This window comes from Eschrichtius robustus, chromosome 6, assembly GCF_028021215.1.
Source record: "Eschrichtius robustus isolate mEscRob2 chromosome 6, mEscRob2.pri, whole genome shotgun sequence".
Classification (NCBI taxonomy): Eukaryota; Metazoa; Chordata; class Mammalia; order Artiodactyla; family Eschrichtiidae; genus Eschrichtius; species Eschrichtius robustus.
In genome coordinates, this window is record NC_090829.1 from 13,017,058 (window position 1) to 13,039,889 (window position 22,832).

At 44.3% G+C, this 22,832-nt stretch overlaps 1 protein-coding gene across 1 annotated transcript in view; it reads left to right on the forward strand.

Moving 5' to 3' along the window:
- The window catches only part of NEK11 (NIMA related kinase 11), a 275,201-nt gene extending 256,039 nt beyond the window's left edge, over nt 1-19,162 (forward strand). Inside the window, 2 exon segments of the mRNA XM_068545910.1 lie at nt 18,986-19,037; nt 19,039-19,162. Coding sequence (XP_068402011.1) covers nt 18,986-19,037; nt 19,039-19,162 — 176 coding nt within the window.
- The last annotated feature ends 3,670 nt before the right edge of the window (nt 19,163-22,832 follow it).

The window sequence follows — 22,832 nt, forward strand, 5'->3', positions numbered from 1 at the left end:
CTTGGAAAGCTGGTCTGATCCCATAAAAGCATCAGAATTTTCTTCAAAAGCTATTTCATAGCTTGAAATGCTTTTCGGAGTCCTGCTATTCAAAGTGTAATCCACAGCTCCAGCCAGTGTTTCTCAGACTCTAAAGTGCATACGAATCACTTGGAGTCTTGTTAAATGGAGATTCTGATCCAGCGGGTCTGGGTGGGGCCTGAGAGCCTGCATTTCCAACCAGCTCCTGTGAGGGGTGATGCTGTGGGCAGGATCGTGCTTTGAGTAGCACGGGTAAAACACCCTTCTGACGGCCTTTGTTCCTCTTTCTAAACTGGTGATCTTGTCCTGCAGGTCACATACTGAACACTGAAGTCAAGAGGCCCCCCTCAGTGACTTTGCTCTCTCCTCATTCAAATCTTCCGCCTGTAAATGGGGCGAACAAACCTAGTGGAGGGGAGAATCTTAGACTTTCCTGGTAGGAGGAAATTTGGAGATTATCCTAATCCAGCCCTTTCCCCTCCACCTCCCCAGCCCATCTGTACCCTAAAGCCAGAGCCTGAGATCTTGCCTACAGGGTTTGCAGCTCTCAGCCCATCCCATCGGATGTGGGAGAGCTCTGCAGGATAAGGGTCTCTTGCAGATATTTTCAAATAAGTGGAAGTAACTTAAAAAAACCATTGCTCAAAATTTCTCACAAACCTCACCTTAATGAGGGGTCTCCTCCTTTGGTGTTAGGAAAGAAGACAAGAAACGCAGTGTTTCCAGGGGGGAGGCGGTAGGGGATTCCCTCCTGCCTGGCCCTCTTTCCACAGCAGTAAAAGCACAGCTCAATCTTGATCTGCTCCCACCTGTCAAGAGCAGGTGTCAACCTCAGTTATTGTTTTGCAAATTCATTTCAGTCCTTTAATGATACTCAGCAGAGAATGAGGTAGTGCTTCCCTTATCTCCGCTGTTTTTCCTAAGGCCTGTGCCTCATGGGCTTTCCCAGGCTCTATCTCCTCCCTCCCTCCCTCTCACTCTGGAATGCATGTCTCATAAAATGTACTGTGATAAACCCATCTGCAGTCATCAAGGGAGAGGTATAATAAAGGCAATGGGTGAACATGTTTGAAATACGAAGTGACGAAAGTCATTTTTTATTTATGGAGAAACATTTTAATTTGGGTCATAAAATCAAATGTAACTATGCCTAGGGAGTCAGGACTAAAAAGGAATGTTCTCGTTTAAAGAGTCTGCTCTCTTGTGTCCTTTGTAGTTGCTGTAACACCGTTTTTAAGCCCAACAGGTCCTCTTGTCATTAAGGTCCTCAGTGACAGTTTAGCCAGTAAATTTCACATCACATGTGGGTGGCCATATAATTTATTGTCTAAACCAGGACTCTTTTGATAATGGAATGGGCACCATTGGTGATAATGCTTCTGTGTCAGGCAGGCACTGAGACCATCTCAGGTTAACCAAGAGGTTCTGGAGGTTGAATTAATCACCAGTGCCTAGAGATTTAATCAACCATGCAGTGTAGTGAAGCCACCATTAAAATCCAAAAGGAGGGGTTTCAGAGAACTTCCAGGTTGGTGAAGCAGAATGCCTCCCTGTGCCACTGTGCTGGGCTCCAAACTCCAAGAGGACTGAAGTTTCTTTGTTCTCGACCTCACCCTATGTCTCTCTTCATCTGGCTGTTGGTTCCTGTGCTTTAATATCCTTGGTAATAAACCACTCATCTGCCGTGTGGCTGACAGGGTCTTGGTGCTCTGGCCGGGTGTCAGGCCTGAGCCTTTGAGGTGGGAGAGCCAAGTTCAGGACATTCATCCACCAGAGACCTCCCGGCCCCATGTAATGTCAATTGGTGAGAGCTCGCCCAGAGATCTCCGTCTCAACACTAACACCGAGCTCCACTCAACAACCAGCAATCTACAGTGCTGGACACCCTATGCCAAACAACTAGCAAGACAGGAACACAACCCCACCCATTAGCAGAGAGGCTGCCTAAAATCATACTAAGTTCACAGACACCCCAAAACACACCACTGGACGCAGCCCTGCCCACCAGAAAGACCAGATCCTGCCCCATCCACCAGAAAACAGGCACCAGTCCCCTCCACCAGGAAGCCTACACAACCCACTGAACCAACCTTACACACTGGGGGCAGACACCAAAAACAACGGGAACTACGAACCTGCAGCCTGCAAAAAGGAGACCCCAAACACAGTAAGGTAAGCAAAACGGGAAGACAGAGAAACACACAGCAGATGACGGACCAAGGTAAAAACCCACCAGACCAAACAAATGAAGAGGAAATAGGCAGTCTACCTGAAAAAGAATTCAGAGTAATGATAGTAAAGATGATCCAAAATCTTGGAAACAGAATGGAGAAAATGCAAGAAACGTTTAACAAGGACCTAGAAGAACTAAAGAGCAAACAAACAATGATGAACAACACAATAAATGAAATTAAAAATTCTCTAGAAGGGATCAATAGCAGAATAACTGAGGCAGAAGAATGGATAAGTGACCTGGAAGATAAAATAGTGGAAATAACTACTGAAGAGCAGAATAAAGAAAAAAGAATGAAAACAATTGAGGACAGTCTCGGAGACCACTGGGACAACATTAAACACACCAACATTCAAATTTTAGGGGTCCCAGAAGAAGAAGAGAAAAAGAAAGGGTCAGAGAAAATATTTGAAGAGATTATAGTTGCAAATTTCCCTAACATGGGAAAGGAAATAGTCAGTCAAGTCCAGGAAGCACAGAGAGTCCCATACAGGATAAATCCAAGGAGAAACATGCCAAGACACATATTAATCAAACTATCAAAAATTAAATACAAAGAAAAAATATTAAAAACAGCAAGGTAAAGCAACAAATAACATACAAGGCAATCCTCATAAGGTTAAGAGCTGATCTTTCAAGCAGCAACTCTGCAAGCCAGTAGGGAGTGGCAGGACATATTTAAAGTGATGAAAGGGAAAAACCTACAACCAAGATTACTGTACTCAGCAAGGATCTCATTCAGATTTGACAGAGAAATTAAAACCTTTTCAGGTTAACCAAGACATGGTCCTCCTAATTATGGGCAGTTTGTACTCTGGGACCCAGCGACATTCTGGCATTTAGACATGAAGCTGTCCAAGAAAAATTGCACCAGACAGAAATCAAACAGGCAAGGAAGAGTTTACTCAAGACTATTGCAATAAGGGAGAGAGATTGACCTCCATGCTGAATACAACAGGGGCAGCTGGGGATGTGTAGCCAGTGGGCACGGAGAGGTCAGTGGATGGAAGATTACTAAGGGAATTGGTTAGGTATGAAGGGCATGGGAATACTTGCTGAGCTGGGCCCAGTGGGACAGAGACTGCAGCCGAGGATGAGGCCTTGTTGAGGAGAGGATGGACTCAGAGGAGCCTGACTAAAGTTTAGTCAAAGAGGGAATTCTTACGGAATCTCATCAAATGACAGGCAGCTTTTAAAATTCATTCTTCCCCAAGGAAATCCATAGTTTCCCAACTGTAATAACTCACTCTTGCTCTGAGAAATTCTTCCAAACATATTTATGTTCTAATTTCTTTTCCTTTATGATTTTATTTCCCTTTGCAAATCCAATTATTCTTGTGTTTGATTAGAAAATCTATTTTATCTTCTGATGTTTGCTTCGACTCCAGCAAAGCTAGGGTGAAATTGACCTTTGAAAAATTAAGAATGTGGTTTGAATTGACCAAGGGAAGCGCAGTCATAATTCAGCCAGGAAGAACTTATGAGTGGTCCACGTCTCATGGTGCATTGTTTAGTGGGTCTTAGTGAACAGAAGAAAAAGCAAGGGATTTATTTATATTATATTTATTTCACACGTATGTCCATCATGGTGGAGACCAGTATAGGATCCACTCTGAAGCCCAGTGCTCACCACTGGGGAGGCCCCTTCCCCGTCCTGGAATCACTTTCCTCGTCTATAAAATGAAGGTGTTCGATTAGATGACTCCTTGGTACTTTGCAGGGCTTTTCAAAAGTTCCATAATTCTGATTTTTAAATCAGTCTATCCCTCTGTGGATTGCATCTTCTTATAAAATATACACCTTGGGGCCATTATAAAGGATCAAATATGAGTGATGGTAAATCACTCTGAAAATAATGACTTTATGTAGGAACTGTGTCTGAAAGGCTTGGTTTTCCATGCATGTGTATATTTTATAGTTTAAGGTATAATGAATCCAAGGAGGGTATGCAAGAATGTTCCCAGCAAATGTAAAATAGATAGCTAGTGGGAAGCAGCTGCACAGCACGGAGATCACTTCGGTGCTTTGTGACCACCTAGAGGGGTGGGATAGCGAAGGTGCGAGGGAGACGCAAGAGGGAGGAGATATGGGGATATATGTATATGTATAGTTGATTCGCTTTGTTATAAAGTCGAAACTAACACACCATTGTAAAGCAATTATACTCCAATAAAGATGTTAAAAAAAAAAAAAAAAAAAAGAATGTTCCCAGCAGCTTTGTTAGTAAAAGTGATAGTGAGGTGGGGAAGGGGTAGAAACAATGTGAAAGGTACTTCATCAGGAGAACAAATGCAGAATAGTGCTGGAATGGCACACAGATAATCAGTGAGCTCCAGCATCAAAGGGGATAAATATCAACAATTTTGAGCAAAAAAGGCAAGAAAAAAACCAAGTATGATATCACTTAAAGTGTAAAAGCACACTGAACGGTGCTACTTGTTTTGAGGGTTACATACTTACATATATAATAAAAGTATTTTTTAAATGCTTGGTGATGATAAAACACCAGATTCAGAATAGTGGGGAATGGGAAGGGGTTATAATTAGGGAGGGAATTCAGAGCTTCAGCTGCATTTGCTAATGCTTGAATCCTTAAACTGGGAGTTGGTTATGTGTGTGTTCATTGTATTATACTTTACACTTTTTTGTATATCTTAAAATATTTTATGACATTCTTGTAATAAAGTTGGGAGAGTTATGAAAAGCCATGGCATTCATTTGTTTGTAAAGATTAGAAACTGAGTCCCAACAAGTCGCTATAATTTTTTAGTAGCAAAGGTTAACGTGCATTTAAAAGCTCCATGCTACCTGCCCCTCAATTACAATATACCAAACAATCAAAACAAAACAAACAAACAACTTCCAGTGTACACATTGCCAAAAGAACTACTGGTCAGGTACCAGTGTTTTGAGTTGCAACTGCTTATGTTTCTAACTACTATTGTTATTTACTTATAATTTTTGCTGTTCTGAGAAAAGTTTGTGAAAACATGTATATGGGTAGGAGATATAAAATTGAGACTGGATGCCAGATTGATAAATGAACAGTTTACCCTGCAAATAAGCACCAACTCAGCTCTGAGCTTGCAGGCAGCCTAGACAGGAGGAGAAACCCTCTGAGTCAACAGCAGCCAGCTTAGTAGGAGAGTTTTCTTGGTTCGAAAATTTGGGGAAGAATTAATCACAAGGATCCTTACATCAAAGGCACTGAAGCATTTTGAGTGGTGCTCAAATCTGTTGATTTGCCCTTGACAGTGGCTCCTTGTGATTCATCCACTTCACACAGCACCAGAGTGATCTGGTTATAACAGGGCTCAGATCGTGTCAGTTCTTCAGAGGCTCCCCTGCACCCAGGTCAAGGCAGGGCTCCTTACCTCGGCCTCCAAGGTCGCTGCCCCTGCCTGACCATCTGCCCTCTTCTCCTGTCACTCTTCTCCCCTGAGTTAGGCCTCAGCCACCCCAGTCTTCTTCCGTACAGAGCTTCACCTGCCTGGCCACTTCTTTTTCCCTCAGTTGGGAATGCCCTGCTCCCAGATACTGGCCTGGATGACTCATCCTACCATTCAAGTCTCCATTCAAATGTCGTTCCTACGCCTGCCCCCCCAGAGAGGCCTTCCTTAATTACATTAGCAAAGGTAACCTCCCTCCTAGTACCATCCCTAGGCCCTGGGCCTGGCTGTCGAGGACGCCACTGTGGTCATCCTCCAGCCTCAACCCTCCCCATGGAGCAAGGAGCCCATGGGGCCAAGGGGATCTGCATACTCAGGGCCTGTGTCTCCTCTTCTAGACCACGCCCTGGTCACCTGGAACCCCGCAATTCTCTTAGGCCCAAATGACCTAAGCTCATTTCCAGAGTCCGCGGGCCTCTGCCTCAGGGCCCTCCTCCCGGGGGTGGTCTGTGCTGCCAATTTGCACACCCCAACGTCGGAGGTGGCCCACAGGGTGGCTGGCTGTCTGCAGAAGGCATCAATGGCTCTTGGACGTAGGGACTGAGATGTCAAATGTGTGCAGAGACCCCTCACAGTGGGAGATGGAGCCAGGCTGGGGAGAGGTGGGGGCAGGGTCGGGATGTACATCTAGGGATGAGGGTCGGGGGGCTGGCACACCCAGCTCTGTCGCATTCCATTGCAGAACTCGGAGGAGTCTGAGAATACTGAAGCTGGCCTTCCAGGTCTCTGTGAAGTTAATTTGTCAGGGTAAGAAGGTAGGTCATATTTTATTTAACAGTTTGTTAGCTTGGTTCATAACTTACAGATATTTAGACATGTGGGACTCCACTGGTCCTCTTGCTGTATCCCCACAAATGTTCGAGGCGGGCCTTGCTTCCTCTGCATTAGGGTCAGTCAAGAAGATGGGGGAGCTGGTTCAAAATGACAGGGCCTGGCGGTCACCAAGCGGCCTGTACCAGACCCCCTAGAAGCACCTTTTCTGCCGCCACCTTGCTGGGGGGCTCAAACCCTATTCTAGGCAGCCCTGCTCTCACTCTTCCATTTCCCTGTTTTACTTTCTTTGCAGCAATGACAAAAATCTGAAATTACCTTATTTGTTTGTTTATTTGTTTAATATCCATCATCTTCCCACTAAAATATGAGTTCTGTGAAGTCACAGGCTTATGGCTGCTTCTTAGAACTTGGCATGCACTAGGCACTCATTAAAGATCTGCTGAATGAATAAATAATGTAGGGGCAGGTTTGTGCCAGGACCATGCTGGGTACAAGGATGACTAAGAAAGGCCCTCTGTCCCCAGGGGTCCCCAAGCCCAGTGGGGGAGCAGACCGGAAAACAGACAGAAGTCCTTTGCTTTCAGTTTTACACTCCTCAAGTGGTTAATTAATCTGGAAACAAAAATGTAAATGTAGCCATTATTGGGGAACTTCTACTGGGCAGAGGAAAGGTTTGCAAAGCAAATCAACCCCAAGGTAAGAGAGAGACTTTCCTGTTAGTCCTCACTAAGGGACAGGGCTAAGGGAGCTTTGATGATGCCGCGGGAACGGGTGGAAACTCATTCCTTCTCCCTGAAGAGAAACTGCTTGTGATTCTTCTAGGAGGGGGGATGGTGTCAAACATTTTCTGCTGCTAAGCTAAAATACTGTTTAGAACAGGAGGCTACAATGCCCTCGGCTGCTGCTCTCTGCCGTATTTAACTCTCACGGCAGAGGGTGACGGCTGTAGAAGGGCATCGCCTCGGCTGCTCACTCCCTCTATCCTTCTCCAAGGCCTCGCACGTGCGGCAGGGCAGCCGGCTAGGCAGCTCTCCAGATGCCCCGGTGTGCAAGTGTGAAAGAGGACGGCAGGGACACAGCCCCTTCCACACAGAACTATTTTAAGAAAACAATGGACATATATACACTACCAAATGTAAAACAGAGAGCTAGTGGGAAGCAGCCGCACAGCACAGGGAGATCAGCTCTGTTGTGTTTTGTGCCCACCTAGAGGGGTGGGATAGGGAGGGTGGGAGGGAGAGGCAAGAGGGAGGGGATATGGGGATATATGTATATGTGTAGCTGATTCACTTTGTTATAAAGCAGAAACTAACACACCATTGTAAAGCAATTATACTCCAATAAAGATGTTAAAAATTAATTAATTAATTTAAAAAAATTTAAAAAAACCAAAAAACAAAGCTTGTTCCTTTCCACTCAGAGAAATATGAGGTCATTTTTATCCACAGATGATCACGCAGGCCCCATAAAGCCAATCCACTTGAAATAGGATGAAAATAACATAAGAAATACTGAAAAGTACACTTGATCAGAGTTTTATCTTAAAAAACAATTTGGAAAACAAGTAAAAATCACAGAAATGATCTTACACTTTGCAAAATTAGGTTATAATTTCACTATGTGCTAATTCTTAGAACAAATACTAAGGATGCATATATTTTTATTTTTATCTTTTATTTTAATGTAGTTGATGTACAATATTATGTTAGTCTCAAGTGTACAACATAGTGATTCGACATTTAAATACATTACAAAATGATGGCCCCGATAAGTATAGTAACCATCTGTCCCCAAACAAAGCTATTAGAGCACCATTGATGATATTCCCTGTGCTGTACAACACCTCCCTGAGACTTTTTAATTTTATAACTGGAAGTTTGTACCTCTTAATTCCCCTCACCTATTTCACCCCACCCCACCCCTCTGGGAACCACCTGTTTGTTCTCTGTATCTATGAGTCTGTTTTCTTTTTGTTTGTTCATTTGTTTTGTTTTTAGATTCCACACGTAAGTGAAATCATATGATATTTGTCTTTCTCTGTCTTGTTTCACGTAGCATAATACCCTCTAGATTTATCCAAGTTATCGAAAATGGCAAGATTTCATTCTTTTCAGTGGCTATTCCATTGTGTGTGTATGTGCGTGTGTGTATATATATATATTATATATATATATGGCACATATTCCTCTGTCTCCTCATTTCCCCTACTTCTCTGTGTTTATTTCTACATATCAGGCAGGTCCATTATGTCTTCTGATCTTGGATAAGTGGAGACGTCCTTACAGGAGACGTCCTGTGAGGCCCAGTAGCACACTCCCCTCGGACCTATGTGCTCTAGGGGTGCTCCTTGCGTCAGCTGCGTGTGCACTTCTGATGTGGTGGGGCCGACCACTGTGGTCGTGCTCATAAGCAGGCTGACCCCCTGCTGGCTGTGCAGCCCAGTGGCTTGTGGCTGCCAGTGGGCAAGGAAGGTCTAATTGGCTAGAGAGGGGATTCCCAAATGGTACTTGCGAGTGCCAGCGCCAGTGCGGTAAATGAGATCCCAAAAATGTCTGCTTCCAGTGTCTCAGTCCCCAGGGGGAGTCCCACGGCCTCCTGCCTCTGCAGGAGGCTCTCTAAGATCAGCAAGTGGGTCTGAGCCAGGCTCCTTTGAACATCCTGCCTCTCTGCTGGGACTCGGAGCCTGTGAGACTTTACACGTGCCCTTTAAGAGCAGAGTCTTTGTTTCCTATAGCCCTCCAGCTCTGCCAAATGTAAGCCCAGCTGGTGTTCAAAGCCTGACTTTCTGGGGCCTCATCTTCCCCATGCAAGATCCCCACGCTGAGGCTGTTGCGCTTGGACCCCTTGCTCCTTGGGGAGAACCTCTGCACTTGTGATTTCCCTCTCATTTGTGGGTCACCGACCAGGGGATATGGCTGGACCCATTTTTGCCGCTCCTACCAGCTCATTGTGGTTCCTTCTTTATATCTTTAATTGTGGAAAATTTTTCCTGCTAATCTTCAGGTTGTTCTCAATGGTAGTTGCTCTGTAAGTAGTTGTAACTTTGGTATGTCCATGCGAGGAGGTGAGCTCAGAGTCTTCCTACTTCACCACTTTGACCCCCACATCAGATGTAAATATTTTAAAATAAAATTGTATGACATCACCTTATTCCTTCCTTACTTGGCTTTCAAGGTATATATTCATTCATCTGACAAGCATTTACTGTGTACTTGTTCTGTGCCAGGCACTATTCCAAGCAGTGGGATCAGTGAACAAAAAAGGTGAAAATAATCCCTGCCCTATGGACCTTATTTTCAAATGGGGTGATTGACAAATCCTAAAGGGAAAGCAGAGTACAGTAGAAAGTAACAATGTTAAGAAGAAAATACAAAGCAGGGAGGGTGGAGTGGCAGTGCAGAATGGGGGTAAAGTTTACAGTTTTAAAGAAGGTGGTCAGGGTAGGTCTTTGAAAAGATGACACCAGGGCAAAGACTTGGAGAGGATGAAGAAAAGAGATATGGATATCTGGAGAAAGAGCATTCTGGTCAGAGGGACCAGCAAGTGCAAAGACCCTGGCATGGGATGAGCCCAGTGTATTCACGGAAGGTCAAGGGGGTCAGTGTAGCTGGAATGGAGTGAGTGAGGGGAGGGAGGGAGGAGATGTGTTTGCAGAGGTATGGCGGGAAGATCGTTCAGGATATTCTAAACCACCAGAAGGATCTTGACTTTACTCTGGGTGAGATGGGGAGCCCAAAAGAGGGTTTTGAGCAGAGGAGGAAGGGATCTGGGTCACTCTGGCTGCTGAGTTGACAACAGACTGTAGGGGAGTGAGGGTAGAATCAGGAGACCAATTGAGAGACTACTGAAGCAGTCAGGTGAGAGAGCATGGTAGGTTGGACCAGGGTGGTAGTGATGGAAATGGTGAGAGCCAATAGGATTTAATAACTGGTCTGATTATGACAGACAGTGGACCATTGGAGTGTGACAGAAAGAGACAAATCAAGGATGACATAAAGGTTTGTGGTCTGAGAAATTGGAAGGCAGGAACTGACATGAACAGACGTGGGCAAGGCTGCAGCACTAGGATGATTTGGAGGGAAGATCAGCAATTCATCTGGGCGTGATAACTGTAAGATGCCTACCAGACATTCAAGTGGAGATATCAGGTGGGTAGAATGTTCAGGGCATTCTTTCCTGAATGTCTGGAAACTTACTTCACAAGCTGCTTCCTTTCCCTTAGGAGATCCCTTATTTCTTACAGGACACTGGGAACAAAGCTGTAGGGAGGAATCAAGAACTAGGCACCAAGATACTATTACCACCCGGGCATTTTTTGGACTCTAGAGAAGAGAGAACCTTCTTGAAGGGGTGCAGGTGGAGCTCTCAAAGAATGCCCTGAGGTAATAGAAGGCTCTACTCCTGTCTTTCAGGCCAATATGTAAAAGGAAGGATAGCTAGACTTGGTAAGTCCCATGGGCAAGGACAATGCAAATTGACGGACAGTCTACAAAACAACTTGCTTCAAATGTTTGAAAGTGTCAAGGTCATTAAAGGAGATTAAAGAGACATGACAAATAAATGCAACATAATTATTTTGACCTGGATCCTTTTATTTATTACTGGACAACTGGGGAAACCTGAATGGATTAGAGAATTAGATGACAGTAATATATCAGTGGTAATTTCGTGATTTTGATGGCTGGTCTGTGATTATGTAAGAGAGTATCTTTATTTGTAAAGAATACACACAAAGTATGGGAGAAAGGGGCATCAGGTCAGCACCTTATTCTCAAAAGGCTCAAGTCAAAAAAGGGTTCTTTGAACTATACCTGTAACTCTTCTCTAAGTGTGAGATGGCTTCCAAACTAAAAGAATATTTAAAATGTGAGGACATTTTCGTTTGCTGTTCTTATAGAACTACACAGACACAGACCTCTTCTTTAGAGCCTCTGAAAGAGAGATAGAGGGCACACAGAGCAATCAATCAATAGCTGACGGGAAAATAAATAGATATGATAAATATATTGCTTACAAAGAACAAGTAAACATGAGAAGAGGTCAGTAAAGGAGTTTGGAGGATGAGAGATTGAGTTTAGAGGAGCTAGGCAGGGGAGGGCGGAAGTGCTCCCTTGCAGTTTAATGGAGATTTTCAGCTGGAGAATCAGCCAAATATATATACTGGGGGTTTCTCCAGGCAGCTGGAGCTTCTTTAGAACCGTGGGAGGCTTCCTTCAGCTCCCCTGGGTCTGCCACTGGCCTGGGCAGGGTGGTGATCCAGCCCAAAGAGCACCAGCCTGTAAATGAACCATCTGGGCTAAGATGATATTTAGGATATCTTAAACACTTAAAATACTTTGAGCAAGAGGATAAAGTTGATCAAGGATATGAAGCATAGGACAAAATAAATGAAAAAGGATTAAAATATACTTTTATTCATTTGAAAATGTAAGTTCTTTCTATTTGAGATATCCACATAACTAAAGGGATAGTTCCTGCCCCCCTCTCTTTATAAAAACAAACCTAGAACCCCCCTTTTCCCCTTAAACAGTACAAGGAACACTCCCCTCTCTCCAAACCTTAGATAACAGCAAGAGAGTCCCCTTAAATAGAATTTTCTATTTTATGATTCCTAAAATACTGGAACACATCATTGCAGAAATATTACAGCCTATTTTCCCAGTGTCAAAGTAAATTTACGCTGCAATCTTACAATGCTAGCACACCTGTCACTTTTCTTTTGGCTTAAAATGAGTTTGTTTAATGGTATGCCTAATTTCTTGATTGACCCACAATTTATTTAGAATAAATAAATTTACAAACACAGAACTGTTTACTCCATATTTTTGTTACAGGTTTCTAACAATTGTGGTCAGATAACTAGATCTTGTATAAAATCAATTATTTGAAATGTGTGGAGACTTGAATTGTTGTCTAGTATATGGTCAGTTTTTGTAAATGTTACATGAGAGTCTGGAAAGAGTGTAGGTTATCTAATCATCAGGAGGGAGAGGGTCCTATATATATTTATTAAATTTAGCTTATTAAGTATATGCAGATTTTCTATTACTAATTTTTCAAATGCTTTCCATCAATAACTGAGTAAGGTGTATTGAAATCCTACGTTATGAGGATGTAACTGACAGTTTCTCCCTGTAGTGCTTGATGTGTTTTGATTTTACTTTACTAGATGCATGTGAGTTTGGAATTTTTATTTCTTCCTGGTGAGTTGAACGGTTTTCATTGTCTAGTGGCATTCTTTATTCTAATAATGCTTTTTTTCCCCTTAGAATCTATTTTGTCTCATATTAATATAGCTACCTCAGATTTCTTTTGGTTATTATTTGCCTGGCATATCTTTTTTTTAAGATTTGTTTACTCTCAACCTTTCAATGCCCTATATATTAACGTGTGTCTCATAAATTATACCTAGATGGATTTTGTTTTTTAGACATTTTATTCATCTACATTTACTAGAGGATGTTTAGATCACAAATAAAATAACCCTTCCAGGAATGATTAGCTATAGCAGGGTACCCAACAAACAAGAATCTGTGCCCAGGGCACGGAGCAGAAGCCAACACCATTTTCACAAAGGGCCTGAAAGTCACACGTCCCATATGGGGGTGCCACATGTCGCCCAAGCATGGAAAATGCAGTCGTCTGTCTCTGTGCAGAGATCTGTCCTGTCTCTGCCCACCAGATTCAGAGACAGCCATTTGAAATACTAGACATGGAGAGAAGGGGTACAAAATCCATCTTTCATAAAGTTTCCTGGTACTTGTTAGCACCAGTGATCATTAAGATAGCCGTGTTAAAAGGAAAGCTCATGGTGCCATTCTATTCCTGCAGTGCCTCATACATATGTGATGTGCAGGAATTTTTTATATTCTGTAAAATCATTTTCAAGTTTCCTTAAACTGTGTCTGAAGAATAATCTGTGTTTCTTAATGCTTTCTGCTAAACTCGGCTTTCATGATTACTTCTACAAAATTACTTCTTTTTTAAACTCCCACTGTGCCACCAGACTTCTTATGTCATTTTTTTTTCAAATTCAGTTAGAAAAGATAAAAATACTTAAGATAGTATCTTTTTTTGTTTTAATTTATTTGGTTGCGCCAGGTCTTAGTTGCAGCAGGTGAGCTCCTTAGTTGTGGCAGGCGGGCTCCTTAGTTGTGGCACACGGGCTCCTTAGTTGCGGCACATAGTCTCCTTAGTTGCAGCATGCATGTGGGATCTAGTTCCCTGACCAGGGACCGAACCCCCACCCCCTGCATTGGGAGTGCAGAGCCTTAACCACTGTGCCACCAGGGAAGTCCCCTAAAATAGTGTCTTAACTGGCAGTAGAACTACAAAATTACTTGAAGCTTCCAGTTAAATTGAAATAGGATTACTGTGCAATTCACCATTGGGAAAGCAACAATAATGTACATGATAGTAAAAACAATGGCTATCGGGTTCCTGGTAGGTGACAGGTACTCTGCTAAAATGTGTGTGTGTGTAACCTCCACTTAGATATGAAAAACCCAAGGCTCAGAGAGGTTAAGTAACTGGCCCAAGATCACACAGCCAGTGAAAGGGAGAGCCAGGATCCAACACTGGTCTCTCTGAATCCAAAGTCCATATCATAGTGATGAAAAGAATGAGTTCTGGGGGGCTTCCCTGGTGGCGCAGTGGTTGAGAGTCTGCCTGCCAATGCAGGGGACACGGGTTCGAGCCCTGGTCTGGGAAGATCCCACATGCCGCGGAGCAACTAGGCCTGTGAGCCACAACTACTGAGCCTGTGCATCTGGAGCCTGTGCCCCGCAACAAGAGAGGCCGCAATAGTGAGAGGCCTGCACACCGTGGTGAAGAATGGCCCCCACTTGCCGCAACTAGAGAAAGCCCTCGCACAGAAACAAAGACCCAACACAGACAAAAATAAATAAGTAATTAATTAAAAAAAAAAAAAGAATGAGTTCTGGAGTGAAACTACTAGGACTCACATTCCAGCTCCACCACTTCAAAGCTAGGTGGCAGTGGGCAAGTTATTTAATACCCTCCTCTATCTCATCTGTAAAATGGGAATAACGATAACGTCTATCCATACTGTTGTTATGAGGATTTAAAAGGATGATCTGAGACGATGCTCAGAATGGAACCTGGCACACAGAGAAATCTCAAGAACTGTTAGTTTTTTTATGTTTTCAGGGAACATTTTGGGGCTTCTTTGTCATCAATGGTTAATATTAATAATTACATTCTAAGGTTTCTTTAATGTTGTGTTCATGTGGTTCTCACTCTCTTCTTCGCGCATCCTCCGTACCTGCCAGGCCGCTTCACTGGTCTCCCGCTGCTCCCACGGTTGGCTCCCACCCACAGTCCTCCAGTTGTTACAGCGCCCCCTTCTCCTCCACTGGGTGTTCCCTGATTTTCCCAACAGTAAACTTTCATGAGACACTATTTGATGATAATTAGTGGCTGTCTGGGTGGTTCCTTCATTCCCCAAGTATTTCCTGAACACCTACTGCATGCCTGGTCCTGTTCTAGGTACTGAGTCCCTCCTTTATGGAATCTGTATGCTAATTAGGGGAGTAGGGTAGTTAGGGGAGTAACAATAAACAAATATACGCAAAAAGATAGAAGAAAAATACCAGAGTGATAGGTGCTGTGCAAATGGTTCAGGTGATGTGATCCTGTGGAATCACTGGATGGATCCATTGGACTCAGTGGTCAAGGATGGTTTCTCCAAGAAAGAGGTATGTAAGCTGAGATCTGAATGGCAAGAAGGAGGCAGTGATGTGAACATCAAAGGGAAAAGCATTTCAGGGAAGAGGGTACAGCTAGTGCAAAGGCCTGGAGGTGGGAATAAGGCTTGGGTTGTATTTAAAGAACAGAAAGGAGGTAGGTGTGATTGGAGCCTAGTGGCTAAGACAGACTGTGGACAACACAGAGCAGGTTGGTGGAAGATAGCAGGAGACAGATTATACACAACTTGATAAATGAGAGTAGAGAAGAGATCAGACCCTAATATTATATGAGTCTGTGAGGCAGGGAAGTGGTAGGATTTGACCATGTCAGCAAGGAAAGCTTGGATTTCTGCGAGTGGCTGAGGTGACAAGGTATGTGAGGCATCCTGGGATTGGTTCTGATAATCTCTTGGCAGAGTTGGGAAACCTACACAAGCTGGAGGATGTGGGACCCTAGGGCTGCTTATCTCTCCAGCACTTGAAGTTCCAAGACCTGTGTTTGAGTTCAAGTTCCATCAACCTAGTGGTTGTGTTAGTTTGTGAAAGTCAGCCTACTTATTGTCATCTGTAAAACAGAGATAAATGTTCAATGTATTGCCTAGTTCACAAGGGTCATTTGCGATAATAAATGTAAAAGCATTTTGCAAGTTCTGAAGTACTATAAAAATGTTAGTTAAAATTTAAGATACATATATCTTGCATTATAATTACAAGCCTCTAAACTAGAGCAGGATCAATTACTTCTTCTTTTTATCTGCCACAATACCTAACCCAGATCCTTGTGTTCTAGGGATTACAAGGTTGAATATTACTGTACAACAAAAGCATAAAAAATGAATGAAAGCATCTGTGATTAATGCCTTCAATGTTATTGTCAACATTACCATCATTACTGTCTAGCAGTAATGCTTTAAACATTTTGGAAAACAAAAAACAACCTCTGATTTTTCTTTACACCAAATCCATTGAAATGAAGAATAAAGAAACAGTTATTCACAGTTAAAGTTATAAAAATATTTATACTTGGCCCTTAGTATCCATGGGTTCTGCATCTGTGACTTCAACTGGGGATCAAAAATATTTGAAAAAAAAAATTCCAGAAAGTTCCAAAAAGCAAAACTTGAATTTGCTTCAAACCAGCAACAATTTACATAGCATTTACATTGTATTTACAACTATTTACATAGCATTTACATTGTATTAGGTATTGTAAGTAATCTAGAGATGATGTGTGGGTAGGTTATATGCAAATACTATGCCATTCTATATAAGGGACTTTAGCATCCACGGGTTTTGTTATTTGCAGGGAGTCCTGGAGCCAATCCCCTGCCAATACTGAGGGATGACTGTATACACATCAACCTAATCTGTTCTCACAAAATATTTTATTTTTTAATCGAACTCAATACATATACAGAAAAGGGCATGAATCATAAGTGTATACATGAGTTTTCACAGGGTGGACACACTTATGTAATTAGCCCCACTTCTAGAAGTTTGATGCCAGGAAAGATTCCCCTAAATGAAAAAGCTGTGTTCCTAAGGGCGTCCATACAGTGTTATTGTGAAAAAAAACTAAATGTATGGTGGAGGAGTGATAAGGAAAGTGTCGGCACACAGATTCGGTGGAGCAGTATGGAGCCTTTAACAACCGTGAACTGTAAAACAAAATTCTCGACACTCGAGTGCCCTTGAGTCAGGCAGGTGGACGCAGACTAGGATAAAATGGTCAGGAGTGAGGGAGGTGAGTGAAGAAGAGGCAGAAAATAGAGAGTGAGGAGGGCAGGCGCAGCCTGAAGATTTTCACATTCAAGTGTAAAAAATATGAATAAAACAGGAGAAAATAGAACATGGTGCTGATGGAAAAAAACACGTCCCATGCCAAGCTTAGCCCATAAGCCTTTAGTTTGCGACCCTGGCTAGAGATGAGGGGAAACAGAGGCAAAATAAACATTCCAGGTGTGGCAATATGATTAAAACACAGATTGTGGCTCCACATGGACCAGGACTGGGGCAAGTATGGAAGTGAGCGCTGGCCGCTGTGGGAACTTGGCCAAATTACCACAGCCTTTAAGCCTCAGTCTCTTCATCTGTAAAATAGGGATTTTTTAAAATGCCTCCCTTACAGAGCTGTTGTAAAGTGTAAGTGGGTAGAAAAGTGCCTAGCGGGTGGGTAATAGGACTATTCTTCTCCCCTCCTCTGCCTCTCTCTCCTCATTATCATTTGATTGTTCTCATTATCATTATTTCTGATTTCATATCCCAACCATCCTCTTCCCTTCGTTTGCCTGACTCCAGACACACTCGCCTTCCGGATATTTCTCCTGCACGTTTTAGCCTCAAGGTCCCCTCACCTCTTCCCCCCAATACTGGCTCACTTCCTGTGGGTCTCTCTCAACGACCCCTCCTCAGAGAGGGCTGCCCTGTCCACCCACCTTCTCCATCTCTCTCCCTGCTTTATTCTTCATTGCACTTAGCACCACCTATTTTATTATGTATGCATCTTATTAGTTACCTGTTTATTCTTTACCCTAAAACAGGGGTCCCCAACCCCGGGCCGCAGCCTGCTAGGAACCGGGCCGCACAGCAGGAGGTGAGCGGCAGGCAGGCGAGCAAGCGAAGCTTCACCTGCCGCTCCCCATCGCTCGCATTACTGCCTGGACCATCCCCATCCACCCCCATCCGTGGAAAAATTGTCTTCCAAGAAACCGGTCCCTGGTGCCAAAAAGGTTGGGGACCATTGCCCTAGAAGGTAAGCTCCATGAAGGCCGGAATTTGCCTCACTTGTTGAATGCTGTATTCATAGTTCCTAGAAGGATAATTGTCATGTAATAAACATTCAAGAAGTATTTGTTGAATATTGTTGAATGTTCAAGGTCTTGTTTTTCTCTAAATCCCAGGGTTACAATGTTATTTGTGTAATAAATGCTTTTATTTTTTTTAAAATTATTTTTAGTTTTATTTTTTAACATCTTTATTGGAGTATAATTGCTTTACAATAGTGTGTTAGTTTCTGCTTTATAACAAAGTGAATCAGTTATACATATACATGTGTTCCCATATCTCTTCCCTCTTGCATCTCCCTCCCTCCCACCCTCCCTATCCCACCCCTCTAGGTGGTCACAAAGCACAGAGCTGATTTCCCTGTGCTATGCGGTTGCTTCCCACTAGCTATCTATTTTATGTTTGGTAGTGTATATATGTCCATGCCACTCTCTCACTTTGTCACAGCTTACCCTTCCCCCTCGCCATATCCTCAAGTCCATTCTCTAGTAGGTCTGTGTCTTTATTCCCGTCTTGCCACTAGGTTCTTCATGACCTTTTTTTTTTTTTTCCCTTAGATTCCATATATATGTGTTAGCATACTGTATTTGTTTTTCTCTTTCTGACTTACTTCACTCTGTGTGACAGACTCTAACTCCATCCACCTCACTACAAATAACCCCATTTCGTTTCTTTTTATGGCTGAGTAATATTTCATTGTATATATGTGCCACATCTTTATCCATTCATCCGATGATGGACACTTAGGTTAAATAAATGCTTTTAAAATGCAGTTGTTCCTCGGTATCCACGGAGGTTTGGTTTCAGGAAACTCTCCTCACCCCCGCCTTCACAGATAACAAAATCCACGGATGCTCAATTCCCTCGTATAAACTGGCAGCGCAGTTGGCCGTCTGTGTCCTCGGATTCCGCACCCCCAGATTCAACCACCCGCGACACGGAGGGCTGACAGTACATTTTCTCTAAAGTGATCTCAATATGTAACACTTCTTACTCTTTCCTAACTTGCTTGGCAGATCAGCTGTGCAGAAGCTGGGGGCGGAGGTGTTTGAGGAGGTCTACAGTTACCTCGAGAGCAAGGCAGCAGAGAGCCAGCGAGGCAGAGGTCCGGGTGGCTCTGGAAACAGTCATGCGTCGAGCCAGTGACTGTTCTGAGGTTGACCAGTGGCTCTACTTTGAGGAGCAGTTGCTGATCACAAGGGGAGAAGGGGCCACTCTTCTCCAGAACCATCACAAAGCAAATGTCAGAAACAAGCAGCTTCAAGTAGACAAATGCCTGTGAGCATCAGTCAGCACGTATGCTGGACTCTGTACTGGGAACTGGGTACAGAGCTGGAGCTGTTGTCTCTACTCTCAATCCCTTGTCAAATGGAATGGCTCCTTTAGGGAGTAGTAAACCTGGGCTAATCAGTGTTGTTGGGTCAAAACTGTGAGATCGGTCAAGTTTAGCTTCCTGAAAAGCATTCCCGCTTGTGTGCCCTTGGGGTTTCCAGCGGGGTTGGACCACCCTGACCTTGGCCTGGGAGAAGCACCTGCTCTTCACTGTTTCCACTTGGAGGACAGGCTCAGCGCCCAACCGCTCTGGGTCTCCACGGTCTGTGGGCACCTGCCCCTGAAGAGCGTTGGACCCCAGCCTCGGCCACGCTGGGCTGCTGCCCATGGGTCAGATGTACCTGTCTCAGGTGACCTGCTTTTGACCCGCTTTTGCCCTTGAATGCTTAAAAAACAAGAAGAGCATATGTGTAAGGATAAAGTGATTCCTTTCTGTGATTTATTCCCCAGACTCATCCATGGAGTATTGAAGACTTTTATTCGTAATAAATATATTTTCCATGGTTACAAAATAAATCACCTATTTTGCCCTGTCCTTATCCAGAAGTATCCTATTGAATGTAGCACATCCATCTAAGGGTAATTATTACTTAAAGCAGCTAAGACTTGGTTTGTTTGTTGTCTATTATGGACCAGTGCTGTGCTCACTACTGTAAGGACCTTACTTCATTCGATCTTTTCACCAGAGAGAGAGAGAGAAATTCCCCACTCTGCATCTGACGAAGCTCGGGTTAGGTAACCAGTCAGGTCACGCAGTCCCGAGAAGCTGAGCTTAGGTTTCACCCAGGTCTGTCTGACTCCAGTGCCCACGCTCGTAACCATAGTGCATGTGGTTTTCTGGCCAGGGAGCTACATCAGACCTGCTTGAGCAGCTTCTTACACATGCACACGTTTAAGAAAATGTGTTAAAGGAAAAGTTACTCTGACACTTGTTACACCCATAGGGAAGACTTTATTCAGAACCAGGTGCCAAGACTATTGCAGTAGGGAGACAGGAGAGACTCACCTCCTCATGCGGCAAAGACAGCACGGCATTTACAGCCAAGGAGGAGTGGGGGCACTGGTGGGCATCCAGGGTAGAAGGTTACTAAGAGAAGACATCCAAGGCAGGGGGGATTGTTGCTAAACTGACCTAACAGGGTTCCTGCTGGAGGCAGACCAGGTGATCAGACATCAGGGGTGGGGGGTTCTCCCTAAACTGACTTACCAGGTTGAAGACAGGGCCCAAGGTTGAGGAGTAGTCAAAAGAGGGCTCCCAGGGACCTCCCTGGTGGCGCAGGGGGTAAGACTCTGCACTCCCAATTCAGGGGGCCCGGGTTCGATCCCTGGTCAGGGAACTAGATCCCACATGCATGCCACAACTAAGAGTTCGCATGCCACAACTAAGGAGCACGCCTGCCACAACTAAGGAACCTACGTGTTGCAACTAAGAAGCCTACATGCTGCAGCTAAGACCCAGTGCAACCAAATAAATAAATAAATAAATATTTAAAAAAAAAAAAAAAAAAGAGGGCTTCCAGGATTGGTCAAGGAGAGAATCTTTATCAATACCCAGTCCCACTCTCCTCCCTTTCTCTGGGGAGATAAGGGACCAAAGCCTGTCTTTTGTTACCAAGCTGCCTGGGTGAATCTGGTGCAAGGAAGCACTGAGATTCACTATTCTACTCCTGCCTCAGATTGAGGACACTGAGACAGAGGGGCTTATTGGCCCCTTATTGGCCCGTTATGGATGGGCCTGTGCCCCCAGTTCAATGCAGGGTCTTTTAGGCAAGTGTTTCTCAAATCTGAGCATCAGAATCCCTGGAGGGCTTATTAAAAAACAGATTACCGGCCCATCCCCAGCAATTCTGATTCAGAAGATCTGGTCGAAGCCCGAGAATTTGTGATTCTAACAAGTGCCTGGTGATGCTGACGCTGCCAGCATAAGGACCACAACCAGAACCATTGTTCCAGACCCTTCCTTCTGCTGCCCTCTTCCCCACCTCCCTTTACTGGAGCAGTAGCTTTGTCTCCTCTTAGATGGGGCATAATTCATCTCACTTACCACCATCCCTGAAGGTGGTTTGAGGATTGGGAGGAAGAGCCCAAAGACTCCAGATGTCTCACTGTGAATACTCTCAAAACGTACTGATCGAGAGGAAAAAGGTCAGTGTGACTAACTTGAGGGAACTTGGTGGGGTCAGTTTAAGGACAAGGGTGCTTGGTGGCTGTGCTCTAAGCCTCATTCCCACCTCTGCCCAGAAACCCAAGGAATCACGGGGACCCAAGTGAGCCATGACTTCAATGATCAAGGGCTTGTGAACATCACTGTTCTGTGTTCCCTCCAACTCCAGTGCCCTATGAAGAGGTGTTGGGGCTGAAACCAACCGAGCAGGACCCTGTGGGGCTCCTGGGCACGAAAGCCTTTCTGTGTCCCCATTTCTTGATTACAGGAAATAGGCTTCATTCAGCCTCCCTGACCTTCCCTGGGTTCCAAAGGGCAGGTTCAAACAGATGCTAATCAGGGAAGGGAGGGGATGCAGAGACAAGGGAGGAGCAGTCAAGAAACAATAGGGCAGCCTTGGGGCAGGGTCCTGGTTCCACCTCAAGGGATACACATAACAATATCTTTGAGCTGTTTTGCAGATACTGAAGCCCCCACCAGGTGGGAGAAGTTAACTGTATGCTGCCCATAAGCACACAGACCCCAGACTGGTTGGAACCAGAAGGCTGATGATGCTGACTCCCGCTTACCTCCCCACCAACCAATCAGAAAAATGTCCATGAGCTGATCACGCCCTCTTTGAGTCATTACTATAAAACTCCTCACTACCCCCTCCAGGTCGGGACACAGAGTTTTGAGGGCATTAGCCTGCTGTGGCCCCCTTTGCCTGGCAAAGCAATAAAGCTATTCTTTTCTAATTTCACCCAAAACTCCATCTCTGAGATTCAGCCTCTGTACCCCAGTACGAGGGCCACCATAGATCTTCATGCTGCCTCTCCCCAAAGCCAAAGATGCCCGTTCTGCCCTCTTTCCCTGCAGGTGGGATCTGAGACTTAGCAGAATTCTGAACTTGAGCACATTGCTCACGTCAAAATCCAGAAACTGCGGCTGTTGCCAGGGGGGAACACTGAAAGCCAGGTCTGCCCTGGGAAGCCCGGGATGGATGGAGCACATGACCACTCTGCTGAGGGGAACAGATGCGGACATGCCCCTCGTGCGAACAAGGAAGAGCCCTCACCACCAGGAGGAGCTCCCTGTAGCTCCCATGCCCTTTTATGACCAAACAGATTCAACTACATCTGGAAGAGGGGTAGCACCCAAGTTAATAAAAGTTTCTGAATCTCCTTGCTGATGGTTTTCATGTTAGAACAGAATATTTGTGTCGGGGCTCAGGGTGGGCAGCCCCAAATTATGCCACCACGACAGATTGATGATTTTGAATTAAAGTTGCTTGAGAAGCAGCCAATGCAAGAAGGAAACTCTGACCCTCCTGCGTCTCCCTGAAAAGCAGGAAATAAATCTCATATGAAAGGTGCCCTCCCTGTGTC